The following is a 23769-nucleotide window of genomic DNA, read 5'->3' on the forward strand; positions in this document are numbered from 1 at the left end:
TAGCAGAGGGAGCCTGAGCCAAATGTGAGGGTGAAAGTCCCACCCCCCAGCTACGCCCCTGGAAGGGAGAGAGGAACACCATCCTCAGGCAACCCATCTTCCCCCTGCAGGATCAGAAAGGTGTCACAAGGACAATGTTCTACATCAGCACTTGACCATTTCAATGTCAATAACTCAGCTGAAATGCTGATTAAATTACATGCATGGTTTTCCAGTACATTAATAGGACTTGCAAGCAAAGCAATGCAGCACCTCTGCACACTGGCAACCCATTCTGAAACACTAGATACATAAACACAAACTAATTATATGGATTAGGATTAAGTCCCTTTTTCATTTGCTGAAAACACTGGGCCTGAAAAAAAAAAAGTGTTCTTTATCCAAAGATCAGCAGATTTAATGTTTTCATTTCATGATACTTAATGACATTTCTTAGAAGAATGTTTATTTGTATATAGAGAGAAGATTAGGACAGAATTTATTTTTTTTTTAAAGGGATACTGTTACGGTCAGAAATTTGCATAAAATATTAGTTTGAGGGGAGGGGAGTACAGGGAAACAGGAAAATGAAGGATTACACAGGGACAGCCAGATAAATCTTGCATTTCTTTCTGCTTTTTATTTAGTGAAATTAAAAAAAATTTAGGGTTATGGATAGGCAAGGGCACATATTTCACTGAAATGTCACAATGAAAAAAAAAAGCAGAGGCATTTGTATCAAAATCTAATGGAGGTCTGTGCGCTTCTTCACGGACCAGGTCACTGCAACAGATTTTTTTTTTAAATCACTGACATTTAACACTTTGCTTACTGATTTCACACAAAACCCCATGCAATGCATAGCTTTTATGCAAAACCTTCACTTCTGCCATAAACCAAAAATTTTGACCTTTTACATACTTTGTCAAGGAGCATAATTTTAGTAACCGTATTACTTCTGGAGAAAAGTAGAACCTTTGGACTGCGATAGCTTTTACAGGGTCACATAGGGCCCTCTTTCATATGTAAACTGTCTGGGCCTGAAAGCTCACGTGCATCATCATCCATTGAGGCTTATGTTGACCCCATAAATGACGGGGCACCACAGCCTGCAATATCTGCCAGTTTCCTCCTGCTTTTCTGGGCTCAGTCTGAATCAGGGCTGGGAGCTGGCGCCATGAGCATTTTCATTCACAAGTAGCTGGGCCTTCTTTCCCTATTTTACATCCCTTCCCACCTAAATTAGCCCAGTCACTGCAGCCACTGTTCTTGGCCAGGAGCCTTGCACAGAGGCTCCTTCCAGGACCTTGTAATCATGGGGCTCTGAACCCGGCCACTAGGTGTTGTCCATGCACTATGACTAGGACTCTGTAGCCTCCTCAGCCCCGGCCAACCTGGGAAGCAGAAGACCTGAGCTCAGAATCAAACCTGGGTCCTTCCCACATGGCAGAATGCAGCACTACCAGAGGACCGGATTTAGGCATTGGCCACACAGGCAAGTGCCTAGGACGCCACGTTCTGAAGGTATCCCAAAAAACTGGGATTCCCCCTGCTGCTCTGATTTCCACGGGTGAAAGCCACCTGGCCCCCTATCCCCCATGCTCTGCCTAGGAGCACCATAAGTCCTGCACTACCACTCAGCCACCAGGGCATGCTTTTGTAATGTAATGATTTGCTTGCACGCTCTGAAAACGTATGCTCACAGCTGAACCAGTTTGATGATCTGGACTGAACACGACTGGAGACTGGATTTGGGCTCGATGCAGCATGGTGCAATTTTTTGTTCTTGAATGTTAGCTCTCGAAAGCAGGTCACAAACTATGCTTGTGCTGCAATGTAGTCCAGTGACAGTGCCCTGGAAGATCCTGAACTTGTTAGCTCTCAGAGACTAAGTAGGGTCAGGCCTGGCTAGTATCTGGAGGGGAGTGGAAGATGGCACTGTGGGCTGCAGAAGGCAACGGCAAATCTCTACAGTGTTCTACCAAAAGCAAGGTCACAGGTACTGGGCTAGTGCTGTTATCACCTAACTCTCAATACCCAAAATGGGTAGAAACTAAACAAATAAAAACCCCAAAACTTGTTTACTGACCTTTTATTCTTGCTATGGTTGCTTGAATCCCATTGGCACAGTGTCTATGCACTTTACTAAAAAGAGAAATCACAGCTGCAAGCCAGCCCCCATTTTCTCGTCTCACTGCATGTGAACGTTTTGCTAGACAATTGTCCTGGCTGTGGTTCTGCCAAGCAAGCAGGGGACAAGCTGGTCCACAGCCTAGATTTTGGCATTTTTCTCTTCTGTGAGAAGGGGGCTTGACTAAGACAGCAACTGCAGGGCGAGTCCATTCACTTTCTGCCCTTCAGTACAGTATTGCCTTGGGGTGAGCGTCTGGTTGGATAGATCTGGTCTCCACTTAACGGGCTAATCCTGGAACTTTAAAAGGCTGGAGGTTAACTGCAGCCATACTATTCAGGGAACGCCACCAGCTGCTCAGCCTCTCCAGTCCAGCAGGTCAGCGTTGCAATAACAGTCATCAGAAGCAAGGGTGGCAGGGGAGGAGGCAGGAGCCGGTGTGGAATTGCTCACTCTTTAAGGCAAATACCCAGGGAGGATTTTCAAAGCAGCATTAGCAAAATATTTAGATAATTCAAATGGAAGTTAACAAAATACCCACTTTTTAAATTCTGATTTTTAGTTAATTCTTAAAAAGATTTGCATTCACAGTTTTCTTCTTTCATTTATGTAAAGAAATCCCGGCACTGCTATGACCATTCTTATTAATGTTAAGAACATGGCCCTTATCTACTATCATCTATACTAACTGGCCCACTCAGCCTGTCTAGTTCTTCCTGGTTTTGTCTACACCAGTTTTTTCCCCAATCTTTTCAAGTCCAAGGCACATCCACATTAACAAAAATGTTCTGCGACACACAAGGAGAGGACTGATGGGCAAAAGAAGAGCTAGAGACGCACTTAACAGCTCCACCAGTCTCTTCCAAATATTTAAACAAAGGGAGAGAGAGGGAGAGGGCAAAGACCCAAGTGAACCCTTCAGCATGGACCAGCTCCCTCTATATACAAGTACAGGAGAAGAGAGAAGCTGGTGTGATGTGAGCAGCCAGCTCAGTCAGTTTCCTTGGCCGCCGCACGTGGCCAGAGATCCTGCACTGCTGCCAACAATCAGAATGAGTTCCATCCAGTGCTTAGAGGAAGCTCGCCATCTTACTCAGCCTGGAGTAAGGCGGAGGCTGAAAGGAATATCACAAAGGAGAAGATAAGGAGGTGCTGTGTGCATTGGGTGCCCTGCATGTTGCTCATTTATGCTGTGACTAGACAGAAGAAGCCTGAATGATTGCACCTGTTCTCAGACAGGAGCTCCTACAAGTTTAAGAGCCACCATTGGTAGCGCCTTGCAGCAACATCAAGAGACAAGAGCAGAGCCAGGTGCTGGCCTGGATCTGAGCATCAGGCAGTGGTGGCTTTTCTGGGGCACATCGATCAGGTCTGAAGGCACACCGGTTGGGAAACTTTGGTCTAGCTCAGGATATATACCAGCTGTCAGCTGTGCAAGCTTGACCACCTCCACTACATCTTATTTTATTCAAATTTGTAGACTGCCTTTCCAAGGTAGTGAACAAAAATAAAAGATATACCGGTCAGCATAAACAATGCTCAACAGTACAAATAATTCAAACAAACATCGCATACAATTTTTTTAAAAATCCAGACCATGACTAAAGTCACCAAATGTTAAAATGGACTTAGTCCTTAAGAAAACAAAAAGCATGGCTCCTTATCCTAACCAGGCACCCCCCTTACCCAAGTTGTTTTACTAAGCTTCTCAGCCCTGTGCTTACCAGTGTCCGTCTGTCCTAAGCCCTCACTCTGTCACAGTATTGGTTTCCACCACCTCTGCTGGCAGGTTAATCCAGGTATCTACCTCTTCCTCTTCCGTACACTCAGTTTATCTGTCGCTCAACTTCTGAAAAAATGCCCCCCCCCCCCTAACTGCTTGCCCGTAAGCTTTTTCTATGAAATAATGCACCTTCCTGGACTTCACTGAAGCCTGCTAAATATTTGTTTCTAGCACCCCCCCCCTCCCCCCCAGTTTCTTCAGCAAACATATTTTGAGAATCTTGCACCTCCCTTGAGGGAGGTCCTGTACCATTTTAATAGCCCTTCTTGGGCAGATATTCTCGATGTCCTTCTCAGATCCTATGCGGGCCTCACACTGATACAGGTTAGGCATGAATAGAGCATGAACCACAGACAACTTGGCTAGGGGGAAGGGGATTTTGAAAAAAAAAACACTGCACCCATTGTAATCCAAATAAGAGACCAGATATATTAGGCGTAGAAGGAAAGGCAACAATAAGTCAAAAAGCAGAACAAACAGGCAAAAAAAAAAAAAAAAAAAAAGAATTGCCTGTTCTGTTGCATTAAAACCTTGCCTCCATAAGCCTTTGTTACACTTGCTTCTGTTGCTCAAGCTCCTGCATCACCTCACTACTGCATCCTCCTAAATTTGTCACCGATGGTATAGTGGTACGGTTTCTCTCAAACCCTTTAAACATTCTCAGAAGAGGGGGCACTTTTTTTTTTTCATTTATTCCTTTGACTTATAAAAACCCGCCTTGCCAATAGATTGCTCAAGGTAGAACAGTATAAATACAAAATTCATATGGAAAAAGAACAGACTAAATCACCTTCCCACTGCCAGAGGTGGCCCCTCCGGAGCAGGATTTAGGGCTAGCGGTGCGGAAGCTTTCAGCGCCACTATCCCAAGTTCTGTCGATGGACATAGGACTTCTATCAGGCCCTTCCAGAGACGCACACACACACAAAAAAAAAATCACTAGGAAAAAAAAGGAAGCTACTTTGCTATTTCTGCTCCATGCATTGTAATTATATTGTTATACAATGTAAATTAAACAATCAGCAACACATAAAAAAAAAAATCTCCACCCCCCCCCAAGACAAAGTTCTTACCAAACCAGTTATCAGAAACATTCACACTTGTATGCTGCATTCATAGAATACACAACATAACTTAATACCAAGAATGAAACTGGATGCAGGGTGTTTTCTATCTGGAATAGAATCACAAATAGCGCAGCACAAAGCAAACAGGGCACCGCCACGCTCAAACCCCCCATCGCAGCATCCCAGCTGCCTCAAACCATGGAAAACAGCCAAGGAATGTTTTCCTGGAAAAAAAAAGCCTGCCAACATGCGTCACATTGGCCACCAAGCTGCAAGGAGAGACGGCTCATGCCTGCAAAAGGATGCTGAACTTTTGAACTCACAACACTCGGATAAAAAGGTCATCCCTCTTGTCCAAAAGATCTGAGTAAGATCTAAGCTACAGATGGAAAACAAACCTACTTTAGAGAGGGGAGGATAAGGTCAGGCAGGCCATGAAGGCAATACTCCCTCTGGGGAGGTTTTGCATGGTGGGTGAGTGGGGAGCGAGTAATGGCAGGACGGTCGCACACTGCCAAATAAGAGGTCAGAGAGAAAAAGAGAAACGTAGTTTGGCCATCCAATGAGTAATGGAATTCAGGTTCATTCAGTGCAACATCTAAGATATGGGACAATAGAGGATTTACAGGGTACAGGGAAAGATGGTGAAAATGTATTTCTATAGTCCAAACCTATAGGTGATTCATGGTGGCTCTTGAAAAACGGTGCATAAAATTATAACATGTGCCTATGTCTCAAAACATTTTTCAAGAGCCACCACGAATTGCCTATACCTGTAGGAGGCATCTCCGCAATGTACTCGTTTGTTCAGATTTTTCCTGTCAGGGCTCCATTCGGACCTCTATTACAAATGCTAGACCTGCACCATGTGGCCCCTGGTCTGTCTGGTTTTGTATGAACACAGACACTTCATTTGTTCCCTCAGCACAGAAAAAACTATTGCATTGACGTATCATACTCCCTGTCAATCTTTCTTCGTGATCTACACCATTTGCTGTCCATGCAAGAAATTCTGTATTGGGAAGACTATTCATACTGTAAAGCCCTGGAGGATTGGACACCGGAGCTGTTTAACACCACCACCAAGATAATGCTCCATTGGTCACTCATTGTATCGAGCTTGGTCATATATTCACTGACCTCCAGTTCTGCATGGTTGACAATTTACCAGATGACTGGAGATCGCCCTACATGTTTACTTCATATTCAACAGCGTTGGATATATGAGCTCCATACATTGGCCCCTCAAGGGTTAAATGCAGAGCTGAACTAGACAGTGACATTTCCCAGCATCGAGTCTCGTGATTTCCATGATTCTATTTTTTTTCATCACCTTCTCCAGCTGATTAACACTATTTTCTTCCTATACAGTCACATATATTATTGCACTTGTACGAATATGTCGTCATCACTGGCTCAAAAGCTTGGCGTTTTGGAAGAAGGATGACTCCTTGTCGGACATTTGTTGGTGAGTTTTTGTGAGACCATGCAAGGCCCACGAGAGAGCATGGGAGAACCCGCGATTATTTATCTGAATCAAATGATTTGCTTTTAATGTTCCACCTGAAGCAGTTAGATATGAAGCAGCAGCAGGCGTCAGGGCATTTTATTTGCAGTATATAAAAAAAAAGGTCTTAAAAAAAAAAAAAAAAAAACAACCTGCAGATTCTCCACAATACATGAAGAGGTTTTTCACCTGGAATTTACAAAAGATGCTAAATTTGGAACAGTGACTGGGGGAGGAGCTGTGTCTTTGCACCACCTGGCCTGCTGACTCCTTCGTAAAACATTTTTGTGTTTGGGTGATTCAGCTGTTCTATTCTGCTTCTGAGTATTTTGAGACAGTATTGCACTTTTGTACTGTGAAATAAGTTAGTATTACAGACACTGAGCACAACATAGCTGAAATGAGAAAATTAGATGAACTTCTTAATGTAACATCTACTTGCAACCAAAAAAAATATAATTCAGAGTAACCAAAACACAGCTTTGAAGCCTGTGGCAGCTTAATACAATTATGCACAATCAAAAACTAAGATCCATCATGTTTTGATCAATGTCATGAGACTCGGATACTTCCCAAGCTTTTTCATGCTAAACAGGTTAACAAGCTATCCTATTAAACATTAATTGGTTTCTTCTGCAAGCACTTCATTATCTCATCATCAATTCACCAACTATCACAGAACTTTGACCATTAACTCTGGAAAGTGCCAAACAAGCAAGCTGAATAGCATGCAGAAGCTTACCTAACAAATCCATAATATTTGACTGAAATCATTTGTTTCCTACCATAGGACTAAGATATGAGGGAGCCTGGTACTGCAACATTATGTGGATGTAGATCAGTACTGTCAATGGTGCTATTACAGTACACTACTGACTGGAAAGAAGCATAACAAACCAAGGTGGCTTGACATTCCTGCCAGAACACTAGCATCAATGACCCAACCCTCGTAGGGAAGATCTGGTTATTCATCCAAATTCCTATGAGGTCATTCATTAACTTGTCTTGCAAGTTTCAGGTTTTAAAAAGCTAAGGAGCAGATTTTCAAAGGGGTACGAGCGTACCCCCCGAAAACCTGCCCAAAACTCCCCCTGCGCACGCAAAGCCCCAGGACGTGCATAAGTCCCAGGGCTTTCCAGGGGGGGGGGGGGGGGGGGGGGGCGGGGTCTCCGGACCGGAACATGGCGCGCCGGCAGGCGTAACTTTTGGAATAAAGGTGGGGGGGGGGGGTATTAGTTAGGGGAGGGAACAGAGGCAGGCTGCACGGCTCTGTGCGTGGAGGCTGCCAATTTTGTGCAGCCTTGCACGCGCCAACTCCGGATTTTAAAAAAGATACGTGCAGCTACGTGCGTATCTATTAAAATCCGGCGTACCCTTGTTTGCGCCCGGTGCGCGAAGAAAAGTACGCGCTTTTCTAAAATCTGCCCCTAAATGTACTACAAAAAGCCTTACTCTGTAAAAATGAGAGAGAAAACAAAGATTAACCTATTTTCTTTTCACTTTCCCCATTTGCTTGGCATCAACTGGCCCTCAAATCTTTCTAGTATTCCCTGTTCGTTTTATATTGACCTGATGAAGGGCACATATAGGTCTATGGGGCAATTGTTGTGCATTCATTATTACAATGCAATTTATTTTGGGCTGCCTGCTTCTTTGAGTAAAAGAATTACAGTCTGTTCAAAAGGTGGCTTTGCCTGACATTAGAGGGCCTAGCATTTGTGATCACATCACCCCTGTACTTTGACTTGCACCAGTTACCATTTTATGGTCGACACAATTTAAGATTTTTTGGTTTTTAGGGCCATTCATGGGCTTGGACCTGACTATATTAAATTATTACCGCAGGACTCTGTTCCTTCTCATAATCTGCATTCATCTGGTAGTCTTTAACAAAAACTCACGTTCACGCCTTTTCGATAGCAGGCCCTATTTTATGGGATTCATTGCAGCTACATTTCCGGCAAAGTTGGACTATTTGTCATTTAGGAAGAAAGCTAAGGCCTTTGGATAACCTATTTTGTGTTTACTGCTTGCTTTTAAGTGTTTTCATTTGTTTCTGGTTTTGTGTGCTCAGCCTTTCATTCATTATCTGTTCAGCGTTATGTCAATTGTATTTTAAAATTTGTAACCCACTAGGAGCAAGTAATTTTGGACTTGTTTGCTTACTTGTTAACAGGGTTCTGCCTAGGCAGGATGAATCAGCAATATCGTGTGGGTAATGTCATCCAACAGCACTGACATGGACTCAGTTCTCGGTAAAAGTCTAATTGGGCATTTTTGTTTGTGCCATTCTTTTTTAATCACCTGTAATATTCAGCCTCTGTCCGAGTATTTTGTTATGTGAGTCAGTATTACCAATTTTTTCACAGTACAAAAAAAAAAGAATGTATTATAGACACTGAGCACAATATAGCTGAAACAAGAGAAAACTATAATACCTGGAAATTAACTTAATGCAAAATCTACTTGCAACAAAAAAACTTAATTCAGAGTAAAAAAAACCAAACAAACAAAGCACAGCTTTGTAGCCTGCGTCAGCTTAATACAATTATGTTGTAGGGTTGTGCACAATAAAAAAAACTAAGATCAATCACATTTTGATCAATGTCATGAGACTCAGATACTACACAAGCTTTTTCATGCCAAGCCGGTTTTGATCACCTGAGTGGCTATTACTTAAAGGTGCAAACAAGTCAGAAGCTGGAAGCGTAGCACTACATAAGTGTTCTCTCCCCACCCGTATGCACACTCTTCCTCATGAACCCCTCAGTCTCTTTCAGAGCTTTAACGAGCCAGTCCAGAATTTCCCTACCAGTGTTTTGTTCTTCCATTTGCTAGCCAGAGCCCCATAAGAATTATTCAGGCGCCAGAGCAGTCTTCATTTTACCTTCCCCCCTACGCTGGCTGGCCTGCAGGAGGTCTTCCCGCCAGGGAATCAGAGAATAGCACTTACCTGCTGCTGCTTCTGCATCCCCCCTCTGCATCTGAAAGCACACACAGGGGCCTGAAAGCTCACAAACGCTGCTGGCCCCCCTACGGCTCTGATTACAGAGCTGGAAGAAGCAGCTTCAGGTAACTGTCCCAGGTCAGCTGAATGTGCCAGGGGTGCTGGGGGGAGAGGGAAAGAAATGATTCCATGGGGATGAAGGGAGAGGGAGCTGGCGAGGAAGGGAAGGTAACAGAAGGTGATGATGTTTGAGGGTAGAGGGAGGCAGAAAAAAGATAGGCAGGGAAGGTGATGATGCTGGAGAAGGGGGGGTGTGGGGAGGTGTTGGGGATAGGAAAGGTGATAGCATGCTATGACAAAGTGAGCCATAACACAAACACGGCTGGGACCCACTAAGCTAGTCAACTTTCCAGGGAGGCAGGTGAGGATGGCCGATTCGTCCTACTGTCTATTGTGATCTCTGGCCTACAGGTGGCTCTTCAGTGAGATCTTGGTTTGCCTGGGGAAGGAGCCTCTGCCAATACAAACCTGTGGTCTGGGCTCTAAGGAATTGTTTACCATCCTACTTTCCTCAGCTTCTAACTTCAGTACATTTTGGCCCTTCACTGTATCCATTCGGATTCAAACTTTCCCTCCGATGACATAGGCTCACTATAAACCTTGCAAGGCACTTCCCTTAATCTGGTTGTCCTGTCTCCTGTAAGGTTCCACCTTCAATTACCCCTCCCATCTAGGTTTGTCTTAGCTTCCTCTCAAAAGTGAAAACCACTTGTGTTTATTTTATTTAATCCTTTAAAGCACTTAAAAGAAAAAATATAGTGTGGGTTATACTAACAATAACTTTCCACTCTAAATCTCCATAATTAAGGATTTATGGGGCTTAGAACAGTTTCAGGTTTTCATACAGTCTCAGAATTTCCAAAACATACAGTCTTTTAACATTACAAATGGAAGAGCTTGTTAGCTGCTGCTTAATTGCTAACCATGGTTCTGGTTCTCTGTGGTTTCCCTGTAACATTCTCCACTTCCAGTTATCAGACAAGAGCTAGGCTTCCAAGTTATCCCCCTGCCCCTTCAAGCTGGGGAAAGAGGTACAACTGACAATTTAAGGCTCTGATGTAATAAGCACAGCTAACCCTACTGCGGCTTTTTACTCCTGTTTCAGCATGGATTCTTGTGGCACTAACATTGCCCTGGTTTGTAAAAGGCTTTAGCACCAAAAAAAAAACAAAACAAAAAACCATAGGAAGCTTAGCATGGGTGCATGCTAATTGCAGGGTAATTGCCTAATTAATTATCTCTCTGCAAACCAAGGAGATGCGCTAGTAGGGAAGCTGCTTAGTGCGTCTTAATACTGCAGGAAACCTAGCTCCTGCTCAAAGACAGGCGTTACAACTTCCCGAAGCTGGCTTGACAAGTCCTTCCTCCATCCCCAGGGTCTGGCAATGCTGCGATCATCATGTGTCTGCCTTGTCTTTTGTGAGTAGTGGGACCACTGATAGAAGGAATGAATGCCTTCAGGTAGTGGATGTTAGTGTGGCGGCTTAAAAGCTTAAGAGGATCAGGTGGAAGCCTGAGCAAAGGAAAACTGGTTATTTGTTCCCTCCATAGAAGCGCTGCTGGGGAAGCTGCAGTATGGAAGCCTGCACGGTGAACCTAGGTAGAGCACTTGAGACCTGCTGTAATAAAACCTGTGCTAAAATTGGCTTTCAATTTTAAGTGGGGGGTGGGGTTTTCCATGGGATGCATTAAACTAATGGCATGCAAATGACCCATGTGTAAAAACTACTCAGTATTTGCATGCCAATAATAATAAAAAGTCCCATCTCAGACTCCAGCATGCCAACCCCCCTCTATAAGGTCGGGCTGGGGCCAGGGATCCTCCCTTTTTTGTACTTATTAAATTCATTCACTCCACATAATTGGTCCTTCCACTGTCATGTTAGTCAACGGACCAATCCCCTTTCAGAAAGCTGTCCTGAAAGGGTATTGGTCCTTTCAATGACATGTGTGTCAGTGAAAAGGACCAACTGGAAAACCTCCTGCTAGACCAGGCTCCTCGGGGTGGGAAACTAGCACGGGCTTTTTATTTTCTCTAAGGGAAGCAAGAAAGGCCTCAGGGAAGAAGACAGAAACCTGCTGAACAAAGAACATTTAAAGGTTAGTACAGAAAAAGGGAGGATCCCTGGACTCCGAGCACCTTGCTAAGCCAGACCTTATAGACAGGTTGATTCAGTACAGTGCGCTCCGACGGAGCGCGCGCTGTTAACCTGCGTTTGACGCACTAGCTTTACCCCTTATTCAGTAAGGGGCGATATTAAGTCAGAGGTCCCAAAAGTAAAAAATAACTAAAAATAAAAAAAAATAAAATTTAAAACTGAATGCTCAATTTTGCTGGCGTCCGGTTTCCGAACCTGTGGCTGTCAGTGGGTTTGAGAACAGACGCCGGCAAAATTGAGCATCAGCTGTCAAACTCGCTGACAGCTGCCGCTCCTGTCAAAAGAGGCACTAGGGACGCCCTAACTTAAAATCAGAATGCAGAGAACTACAATAATAAGACAGACAAGAGAAATCAATTGAAGCATGAGGAATAAATTTAATGAGTGAATGTAAGAACCTCACAATATACTGACTTATATGTGAAATCTGTTGAATTATTATATGTTTTGCACCTCTCACCTTATGTCCTAGATCTTTAGTCAATATGTAATGTAACATTTCATTTAATCAAATGACTTGCCACAAAAAAATAGAGAAGAAACAGCCACCGTACTTATATATAATGACTAGCCGTTAAGCCCGGAACAACGGGCTACATTTAAAAAAAAATTTCAGTCCATTTCCTTCCCACTCATTCTCTCTCCTTCTCACCTCCCCCCACTCCCCCCCACCTTCCCCCATCCCCTCCCTCCCTTCACTCCCCCTCTCTCAATCCCCTCCCCTTTCAGCTCATCCACAACCGGCAGACGGGGGGGGGGGGGGGGGGGGGGTGTCCCTCCCTCCCTCCCTCCCTCCTGTCACCGCCACTGCTCCTCCCGCTCGTCGCCGCCACTCCTGCGGACCCAGCGCCATTTTTTTTTTTGGGCACGCTCCGCTCTGGCTGACGTGCTTGCCTGCGCATGTGCGGTAGAGCTGCTCTACTGCGCATTAGCGGCACATCGGTCAGGGCTCCCTTATCTAGTAGATATTCAGCATAAAGGACCATCATATTAAGCACTACCGGCATAGACACACCTTCATTGCTTTACATATAATCAGTCCTGTCCATCACATTTTTTATTGTTATTAGAGCTCTGTTAAAGCTGAGAGATAGCAATCTGTTAATAGCGGAGTTGCTGGAAATAGCAATCTGTTATTATTTAGAATAGTTGTGGGTGGATCCTTGGACCAGTGGCAGGTGACCATGCCCTCAGGAGAGATCCCAAGAGGGGCCACTGGTCAGGCTTAGTGTAGTTCTTTTATTAGACAATATATTAAACCACCAGAGGTGGCAGTAGTGAGCTGGAAGCACCCGGCTGGGCTGTAGTCCCTCAGGTACTGGAACAGCGATCCCAAGGTGGCTGAGCTGTAAAGAAACTAAGAAGGTGAGTAGGCAAGACATGCAGAGTTCAGGAACAAGTCCTTGATGGTAACACTCACACAATAGTCTCTTGAGGCAGCCCAGGAGTTGGAATGCAGTAGGCCCTCGAGGAGCGAGTACCTGGTCCCAGGGAAAGCTCTGAGAGATAGATGAAAATTCACTAATGTTGTAAGCAGCAATGACTTCTTAGCAGACATGGTATTCAGGAGCTGGTCCGGGATGTGGGCCCTCAAGGAGCGAGTACCGGTTCCGGACTGCGACCTGAAATGAAAAAGAGAAGGCGAGGCCCCCCCGAGGAGCAGGTACCTCTAGTAAGTCCGAGGAGGCAGAGGAGCTAGGTTTGCGGAGAGCGAATCCCATCCGCAGTGACCTGGAGGAAGCGAACTCCATACCTTGTTAACTCGTCTTGTTAGCGAAAACTGAGACCTTAAATATCTGGAGCTGATGACATCATCTCAGGGGGACGCCCCTGAGGTTTGCGCCAACGCCGGTACATCAGTCGGGCCGCGCGCGTGCCCTTAGGCATCTGGTCAACATGGTGGCTTGCAGCGTCGAGCCGGTCCGGGAACGCTGGAGGAGGATGGCCAGGAGATGCTGCAGCAGCTAGCCTTCCATCAACCCTGGAGGGAGTTGTCAACGAAGTAAGGTGGGTGGAGCAGAGACCTCGGACAGCGACTGACAACATTTATACAAGTAAAATGTCACTTATCTCAAATATGAGGCTGGCACAAGTTCTTTTAAGTAGTAGCTGTAATCACATTCTAAAAAAAAAAAATGTGATGATAGGACAGATGATTATATGTAAAGCAACGAAGATGTGTATATGCCGGTAGTGCTTAATATGATGGTCCTTTATGCTGAATATCATTATATATAAGTACGGTGGTTGTTTCTTCACATTTCATTGAATGCTTGTTGATGAATACTACTTCTATAATCCATCCTTATGTACCGATATATAGCTATAAATGTTACTTTTGTAAATCGTGATCTTTATATGGAACAATGGTATATTAAATGCCCAAATAAATAACAGTATGAAACTAAAGTAGTTTCACTATATTTATTGGTATAATTTATATTATTTTTATTGGAAGGCAGCAAGTCTTCAGCTAGCATGCTACCCCAGGCAGAGGCCTAGTGTGCCTATGTGCATCACTCTGCACTTTTCTACATTCAGATGCCCGGTCTCACAAGGTCATTCTATAGTTCCTCACAATCCGCTGCAGTTTTTAAAACTTTGAATAAATTTAGTGTCATCTGCAAATCTGATCCCCTTACTCGTCATGCCCTCTCCCAGATCATTTATGACTTATGTTCAACAGCGCAGATCTCAGTACTGATCCTGTGGTTCTCCACTAAAGTCCTTTCTCCATTTGGAAGACTTTCCATTTAGTCCTACCATCTGTTTCTGGCCTTGTAACCAATCCACAACACAGCCTCCTATCCCATGACTTTTTAATTTCCTGAAGTCTCTCATGAGGGACTTTGTCAATTGCCTTCTAAAATCCAAACACACTATATCAACCTGCCCGCCTTTATCTACATGTTTTACACCTTTAAAAGATTGCTAAGACAAGACTTTCCATTGCTAAGACCATGTTGACTCTTCCCCATTAAACCATAGCTACAAATATGCCCAGTGATTTTGTTTAAGAATGGCTTTCTACCATTTTGCTTGACAACAGACGTCAAGCTTATTGGTCTATAGTTTCCCCGAATCTCCCTGGAGTCCTTTTAAAAAAAAATCAGCACCACACTGGCCACTTTCCAGTCTTCAGGAATTATAATGTTTTATTTAATTTTAAAATGACTTATCTCATGCCCTCCAAGGTTTGGGGTAGGTTACATAGTATACATACACATTTAAAGTATATGATAGAACAGAAATAAACAAACCTGGTTTAACACACTGATACAAACATGAATCCAGCAGAAAGTTAAACTACTGCAATCAATGTTCAACTGAAAATGGGAGAATGCTGAGATCAATGATCAAGCATGCTGAGAATGCCTTAGCAAAGTAGTAAGTTTTCACAGATTTCTTGAAATCTCTGGGATTGCGGATGGAACGTATTTCTAATGGAATTGAGTTCCAGATGCAAGCACTGGAAATAGAGAAGTTCTTTCATGCATAGCTGTCAATCTAGTATATTTCACAGCTGGGACATCAAGTATAATATAAGAAATTGCCATACTGGGTCAGACCAAGGGTCCATCAAGCCCAGCATCCTGTTTCCAACAGTGGCCAATCCAGGCCATAAGAACCTGGCAAGTACCCAAAAACTAAGGGGTAGATTTTTCAAAGAGTTGCGCACGTAAGATACACGAGCAACTCCCGAAAACCTACCCATGTGTGCGCCGAGCCTATCTTGCTCACAAGCCCCGGGACACGCACAAGTCCTGGGGCGGAACAGAGGCCTCCGGAACAGCCACTGGGCCGGGGGATGGAGAGCCGTTTCGCGCAAGTTACACCTGCCCAAAGGCAGGCATAACTTCTTCAATAAAGGTCGGGGGTGTTTTAGTTAGGGCTGGGGGGCAGAAGGAAAGTTCCCTCCGAGGCCGCTCCGATTTCAGAGCGGCCGTGGAGGGAAAGGAGGCAGGCTGCTCGGCGCGCGCAGGTTGCACAATTGTGCACCCCCCCTGCGCGCGCCAACCCTGAATTTTATAACATGCACGCAGCAGCGCGCATGTTATAAAATATGTCCCTAAGTCTATTCCATGCTACTGATGCCAGTAATAGCAGTGGCTATTTTCTAAGTCAACTTGATTAATAGCAGGTAATGGACTTCTCCTCCATGAACATATCCAATCCTTTTTTAAACACAGCTACACTAACTGCACTAACCACATCCTCTGGCAATAAATTCTAAAGTTTAATTGTGCGTTGATTGAAAAAGAACTTTCTCCGATTAGTTTTAAATGTGCCACATGCTAACTTCAAGGAGTGCCCCCTAGTCTTTCTATTATCTGAAAGATAAAGGGTTAATTCACATTAACCCGTTTTAGACCTCTCATGATTTTAAACACCTCTATCATAGCCCCCCTCAACAGTCTCTTCTCCAAGCTGATCTAAGATTTCTAGATGTATGTAGAACTGTAGAAACAAGCTCATCCAAGGACTGGAAACATTGTGTAGAAGACTGGACTACTGTAAAATTTTATAAATGATCCACCATTTTAAAGGTGTTGGTGTTTGAGGTAGTTGTGGATGGATCCTTGGGCCGGTGGCAGATGACCATGCCCCTGGGGAAAGATCCCAAGAGGGACTATCAGTCAGGCTCAGAGTATGGAGACAGACACACACTAGTTCTTTTATTAGACAGTATATGGAACCACCAGAGGTGGCAGTAGTGAGCTGGAATGCCGGGCTGGGCTGTGGTCCCTCAGATACTGGAACAGCAATCCCTGGAGGCTGAGCTGTAGAGAAACTGAATATAGTGACTAGGCAGGGTATGCAGAGTTCAGGAACAGAACCATGATAGTAACTCACACAATAGTCTTAGAAGCAGCCCAGGAGCTGGAAAGAAGTAGGCCCTCGAGAAGCGAGTACCTGGTTCCAGGGAACGCTCTGAGAAAGAGATGGTAACTCACAGGTGTTGTAGGCAGCAATGACTTCCTGGCAGAAGTGGTATTCAGTAGCAAGTCCGGGAACGTGGGCCCTCGAGGAGCGAGTACCGGTTCCAGACTGTGACCTGAAAGGCAAAGAGAAACGAGGCCCCCCGAGGAGCGGGTACCCCTGGTAAGTCCTAGGAGGCAGAATAGCTAGAAGCGTAAGCAAGCCTTTCCCTTGTAATTCAACTCCTTGCTAACTCGATTAGTTAGTGATTTCAGAGACCTTAAATATCCGGTGGAGATCACGTCACTTCAGGGGGACGCCCCTGAGGTTCACACCACTGCTGGTACTTGAGTCGGGGCTGCACTGCACGCACAGGCTGCTGGGAAACATGGCGGAGTGTGGCGTCTAGCCAGTCCGGGGACGCCGGAGGAGAACGGCACGATGACGCCGCGGCAGCCAAACTTCCAACAGGCAAAGAGGGAGTCGCCAAAGAGGCAAGGTGGGCGTAGTGGAGACGTCGGGCAGCGACGGTCGCATCAATAGGTAACCAGTGTAAAATGCTTCGCAGTGTGCAACAGCCAAGAAAGCAAATAGAATGGGAGGAATGATTAGGAAAGGAATGGAGAATAAAACAGAAATATCAGAATGTTTCTGTATCACTCCATGGTGTGTGCAGTTCTGGTCACCACATATCAAGAAAGATATAGCAGAATTAGAAAAGGCATGGAGAAGGGCGACCAAAATGATAAAGGGGATGGAACAATTCCCCTATGAGGAAAAGCTAAAGAGATTAGGGCTCCTCAGTTTGGAAAAGAGACAGCTGAGGGGGGGATATGATAAAGGTCTATAAAATAATGAGTGGCATAGAACAGGTAAACTTAAATCAGTTTACTCTTTCAAAAAAAATTGAAAGACTAGGAGACATTCAATGAAATTACTAGGTGATATATTTACGAGGAATAAGAGAAAATATTTTTTTTTTACTCAATGCACAATTAAACTCTGAAATGTGTTGCCGGAGAATGTGATGAAAGCTATTAGGGGCTGATTTTAAAAGCCTTATGCATGTGTGTGTGGTGGGGGGGGGGGGGGGGGTATGCACGCCGGGCCTATTTTATAAAGGCCAGGCAATGCAAATAAAGCCCCAGGACGCGTCCATTTGCTGCTGTGTTGGAGGATTGTGTGCCGGTAGGCTGCCGGCGCGCGCAACCTGCACCTGCCTCCAGGCAGGTGCAAAAGGTAGAACAACAATTTGGGGGGGGGGGGGGGGGTAGGTTAGTGGAAGGGAAGTTCCCTCACTGGCTGCTCTGATTTTGGAGCGGCTTGGGAGAGAATGGCGGAAGCCCGCAGGCGTTGGTGCATGCAGGGTGTACAACTGAGCTCTCGCGTACGTATGAAAATCTACCCCTTAATGTTTAAAAAGGTTTGGACAAGTTCCTGGAGGAAAGTCTATAAATCATTAAGGTAGAGTTGCAGAAATCCACTGCTTATCCCTGGGTGCTGCTAGACGCCCTCTTTACCTCTGTGGCAACTCCCCCTGGGTCTGATGGACGCTTTGCTTCTGCAGAGTCTTCTTGCCGTCTCCTCCGGCGTCCTCGGACCGGCATGATGCTGCGGATCCGCCATGTTCCTGATGACATAGGGCACGTGCGCGCTCTGATTGATGTACCAGCAAGGGTGCGTATCTCGGGGGCGTCCCCCTGGATGACGTCATCCACTTCAAATATAAAAGGTCTCAGTATTCGCTAACTAATAGAGTTAGCAAAGATTTGTCCACACTACTCTGCCTCCTCGGACTTACCAGGGGTACCCGCTCCTCGGGGGCCTCGCTCTCTTTTCTTTATTTCAGATTGCAGATAGGAACCGGTACTTGCTCCTCGAGGACCCATGTTCCTGAACACTCTGAAGATTCTCTACTGCCTGGAAGCTATCGCAGATAAAGACAATTGTGAGTTACCATCACTCTCTCAGCACTTTCCCTGGAACCAGGTACTTGCTCCTCGAGGACCCATGTTCCTGAACACTCTGAAGATTCTCTACTGCCTGGAAGCTATCGCAGATAAAGACAATTGTGAGTTACCATCACTCTCTCTCAGCGCTTTCCCTGGAACCAGGTACTCGCTCCGAGGGCCTAACCCTTTCCAGCTACTGAGCTTCCTAAAGACCTTATGTGAGTGTTGTCATCCAGTTCTGGCTATGAACACAGCATACCCTGTCTACTCACTATCTATAGTTTCTCTACAGCCCAACCCTGGGATCGCTGTTCCAGTACCTGAGGGACTTCAGCCCAGCTGGGCATATCAGCTCACTACTGCCACCTCTGGTGGTTCTCCTAACCTGTCTAATAAAAGAATTATCTGTGTCTGTCCCCATACACAAGCCTAGCCGGTGGTCCCTCTCAGGATATCCTCCTGGGGGCGCAGTCATCTGCCATCGGCCCAAGGATCCACCTATCTACACTCCTCTACAGCTGAGTGCCCTCTCCAAGCACTCTGCTGGTAACAGATTGCTGCTCCTTCCCATCAGGAGCCTTCAGCAACAGATTCATAACAGATTGCAACTCCGCAGTCTATACCTTAACAGATTGCTAACTACTCCCTCTACAGGAGCTGAGCATATCAGATTGCTAACTCCTCCTTCCACAGGAGCAGTTCCATAACAGATTGCTAACTCCTCCTTCCATGGGAGCAGATTCATAACACCGGGATAAGTAACTTGGAATCTATTCACCCCTTTGGGATCCTGCCAGGTACTTGTGACCTGGATTGACCACTGATGGAAACAGGACACTGGGCTTAGACCTTTGGTCTGATCCAGTATGGCAAATCTTATGTTCTTGTTTCCTTATCTCTAGTGGAGTCCATAGCAACCTTAAGAATATTAAAAAGTTCCAGTGGTCTATTTGAGGACTTTTTTTTTAGCAAAGTAGTAAAATAACCCTTCTTAACCTTAAGTGAACTCTGGTATCTTTTTGCAGGGCCTCATTATCACTCACTTTATTAATTTCAACTTTTTCTTTCCTCTAGTTATGCTCTGCTTTCCTCATTAACCTGCGCAAATTTATCACTACAGCAGTCAACTATGGGGCTCTTTTCGAATGCTTCTTTTTCTTTACAGCAATCAAAGGAGCCACTTTGTCATAAATCTATTTCAAAAACAGTTATTCCACTACTCCATTGCATCAGTTAGAATATTTTATTTGAATCCACCTCATCCCATAATCTTAAAGACTTGTTTGGATCAAATCTGTTTCTAATCTCTCTAATATAATCCCTTTGCCATACCCATCTACCAAACACCAATCAGCAGTAATCCAACCAAGTCAAACATTTTTTAAATCAGAAATAACCCTCTCACCAATGAAAGACTCAGGTATAAAAATTAAATCTAAAAGTTTGTGGCACATTTAAAACTAAATTGGAGAAAGTTCTTTTTTCACTCAATGCACAATTAAACTCTGGAATTTGTTGCCAGAGGATGTGGTTAGTGCAGTTAGTATAGCAGTGTTTAAAAAAGGATTGAATAAGTTCTTGGAGGAGAAGTCCATTACCTGCTATTAAGTTGACTTAGAAAACAGCCACTGCTATTATTAGCAACGGTAACATGAAATAGACTTAGTTTTTGGGTACTTGCCAGGTTCTTATGGCCTGGATTGGCCACTGTTGGTCTGACCCAGTATGGCATGTTCTTATGTTCGTAAGTTTGCCTCAACTGATAAGTAGCTTCCTTACCATTTGCAATAAACACAATGGGGCAGATTTTCAAAGGCTGCGCACGTAACATACGCACGTAACCTGAGGAAATCTGTCCCTGCGCGCGCCGAGCCTATTTTGCATAGGCTCGGCGGCATGCGCAAGCCCTTGTGTCGGGACCTGGCCAGCTGGCGTAACTCAATCGAACAAGGTGTGGGGGAGATTTAGGTAGGTCGGGGGGGGGGGGGGGGGGGATGGGTGGGATCCAAAAAAAAAAAGTTCCCTCCGAGGCCGCTCCGATTTCAGAGCGGCCTCGGAGGGAACAGGGAAAGCCATCGGGGTTCCCCTTGGGCTTGGCGCACGCAAGGTGCACATGTGTGCACCCCCTTGCGCGTGCTGACCCCGGATTTTACAACATGCGCACGGCAGCACACACATGTTATAAAATCGGGAGTACATTTGTGCACGCCAGGTAATGCGCACAAATGTACCCCACGCGCGTAGGAATTAAAATCGGCCCCAATGCTTCTATTGGAGAGGAAATTCTAAATATCTTACTACACCTGATATCCTCATAATAAAGAATTAGAGTCACCTATCAGCAACAATCCTTGGTATTGAAGAAATAAGGAAATAATATAAGAAATCATGACATCAATATCAGAAACCGTATGCCCTGGGGACATATAAATTAAACATGTCCATCCATCAAGCTTCACTAACATCCCTAATTGTGGATAGGATACGTCATCTGGGCAAAATCTGTTGGTTGTCCCACTATAATGTGAATCTATGGGCTTTTCTTGTACGCAGCCCCTGTGTTATGAAATGCCTTACTACCCACATTAAGAGAAGAAAGTGGATATTTAATTTTTAGAAAAGAAAATTTAAGCTACACTTTTTAGTCAAGCTTACTCATACTTTGTCTTTTGTTGATTAATGTATGTACTGTTTTGTCCTTGGGAAAAGCTACCACCTATTGCCAAGCACTAGTAATATGTGATTTATTTACTGTCTGGCATCCTGCCAGGTACTTCTGACCTGGATTGACTGCTGTTGGAGACAGGATACTGGGCTTGATGGACCTTTGGACTGACTCAGGTTCTTATGTAACTATGGATGTTATTTATTGTAATCTGTGTTGAATAATTGTTGGAATCTGCAGAACATAAAAACGGGTAAATAAATAACCCAAGAAGTGATATGTTATCTGGAGAATGGCAAACACTGTGCCCAACTCCCACCTCTAGCAGAGACGTTCCCCCAAAAAAAAAGGAGTAAATCATAAAAGTCTGCCTTTTGGGGAGCCCTCAGACAGGAAGTGTTACCTTGTCAGCCTTATGCAGTCCTCATCTTTTACATTTTCAAGTTCTGTCTAGAAAGTCTTCAAATTTGGCCCCAACTCCACACATTACCGTTAGTCACTATAATATGGTATTAGCGACAAGAGAAATCGTCCTTCTGCTATTTTCACTGATATTTTGAGGACAGTAATACATATATTACAAAGCGGTTTATAATTCTAATAATGCATTTTTGGCAGACTCAGATTTGAGAACAGCTTCGTAATCAGGGATTAATATTAATAACGTAAAAAAAAAAAAAGCATATTGCGGTGTTACAGCTGCAATTTCAAAGCGTGATAGCACAGCACACACGTTTTTCCCCCAACTACTTCCATGCGCTCGGATAGGGCTCAGCAGGGTTATCTTACCAGAAATTGCTCTACAGGGGATCTCCCTTCTCGTCTCTCTTATAACCCGCAGCATCGCGCCCCCCCCCCCCGCTTCTACCTACCGCATGCTCCCCGGGCCCGCACTGTTTGAAGGTGGTGGAGAGGGAAATGGGCGGCACCACTGCCATGGACGGCCACTGCTCCGGCTCCTGCCCCGACGTGGATGGCATGGGTGGCGAAGTGCTTGAAGCCGTCCGAGAAAGCCGCTTCGGCGCCCTGGGCCTTGCGCATGCTGCCGGCTCGCTGCCTCTCTCTGCTGACTTGTCAGCCGCGTTGCATCAGCCCGCCGCCGCCGCCGCATTTATGAGCCGCTCCCCGCCCCCCTGCGCTCCGGCGGCCTCATTGGCTGCGGCTGGAGGCGTTGTCGCCTCCGTCGGGTAAGGAAGCGCTGGCGCTGCGGAGCCCGGCCCCTGAGCAGTCTCGCCGCTGCTTTTTATCAAAGCGTTTTTTTCCTAGCCGATCGGAGATCTCTGGGGAGGAAGAGAAGGGCCCCAGAGAGCGGGGTTTGGGAAGGAGGGAGCCAGCTTTTGCACGACAGGGGGGATGGTGGTACGGTAGGCTGGAAATTACATTGCATGCTTATATCCCAGCTCCTTTCCAAAACCAGACTCAAGGGGGGGGGACCTCGAGAGGGAGACAGGATGACTTGGCAAGGCAAGAGCTAAAAGACTGGATAAAAGCTAAGGCATGAATGATTGCCTTGAGGAAAGGCATGGATAGGGGAAAGACCACAGGATTGCTGGACACACATGGATGGATCGGATAGGGTTGGACCAAGGGCAGTGCAAGGGTATTGGGCGCCCTAGGCGAACCTTCGGCCTTGCACCTGCCCCCCGCCCCAGTTCAGGCCCAGGCTCCGCCCCAACATTCACTCAGACAGGCCCCCTCATTTACACACACTTAAGTTCCTTGTCTCGTTCACACAAGCACCCCTTATACAGGCTCCCTCCCTCTCTCTCACTAGCATTGCTCTCTGGTCACACACAAACACAAACAGAGGCACTGCTCACACTCGCCAAGTCTCTCCGCGGCCAGGATGAGCTCCTCTTGCAGCCCCACATGGCTGCTCTTTGCTGCCCCCTAATGGCTGGCGCCCTAGGCAACCGCCTACTTTGCCTATTTGGACACGCTGGCCCTGGGTTGGACGTATGGTCCTTATCTGCCAACATCCGTGCTTCTAGGTTGAGAATAAGATAAGGACCATTTTTCTATAAAGGATCAGAAACAGATTACATGGGAAAGAAGAGAGATGGGGAAAAGGTGTTTTGCCTTAAGTGCTGCTTTAACAAAATTAGACTCAGACAGTCTGATGCAATATTGGTACGCGGTTTACAGGCGCTCATGATTGAGCGCCCACTTTCTTTAGGAGCACTGATCCACCTCTCCTGGGAGGCCAATTTAATATTTAAATCAGCTGCCACGGTAAAAAAGGAGGTGATAGGGAAAATTTTATGTCCTTAGCATCTTTTCAGCATTGGGCATCCAGGAAAGGTGACTGTCAGCGGGTTAGGAAAATTGACGCTTAATTTTACTAGAGTCTGTTTTCTTAACCTATGTATAGCCACTGGTTAGGAAAAGGGATGCTCATTAATTGAGCATCCCTTTTCCTAACATGATTGCCAGCACACTTTTTTTTTTTTTGGGAGGTTCTCCTTTTTTGGCTCCTCTGACAACATTGCCATGATATTAAGTCGGAAGAACTGTAGAAAAGCAGTATTTTCTGCTTTTCTGTACATTTTTGGGTTCCTCAAGAATTAACGCCTGCTCCGGGACAGGCGTTAATTTTTAG

General features: G+C 45.3%; 1 protein-coding gene across 1 annotated transcript in view; it reads right to left on the reverse strand.

The window, feature by feature from the left end:
• The window catches only part of CTH (cystathionine gamma-lyase), a 56521-nt gene extending 34263 nt beyond the window's left edge, over nt 1-22258 (reverse strand). Inside the window, 2 exon segments of the mRNA XM_029617536.1 lie at nt 22043-22135; nt 22137-22258. Coding sequence (XP_029473396.1) covers nt 22043-22135; nt 22137-22211 — 168 coding nt within the window. The 5' untranslated portion in view covers nt 22212-22258.
• Between the last annotated feature and the right edge of the window lie 1511 nt (nt 22259-23769).

The sequence above is a fragment of the Rhinatrema bivittatum genome, chromosome 10 (genome assembly GCF_901001135.1).
Source record: "Rhinatrema bivittatum chromosome 10, aRhiBiv1.1, whole genome shotgun sequence".
NCBI classification, from domain to species: domain Eukaryota; kingdom Metazoa; phylum Chordata; class Amphibia; order Gymnophiona; family Rhinatrematidae; genus Rhinatrema; species Rhinatrema bivittatum.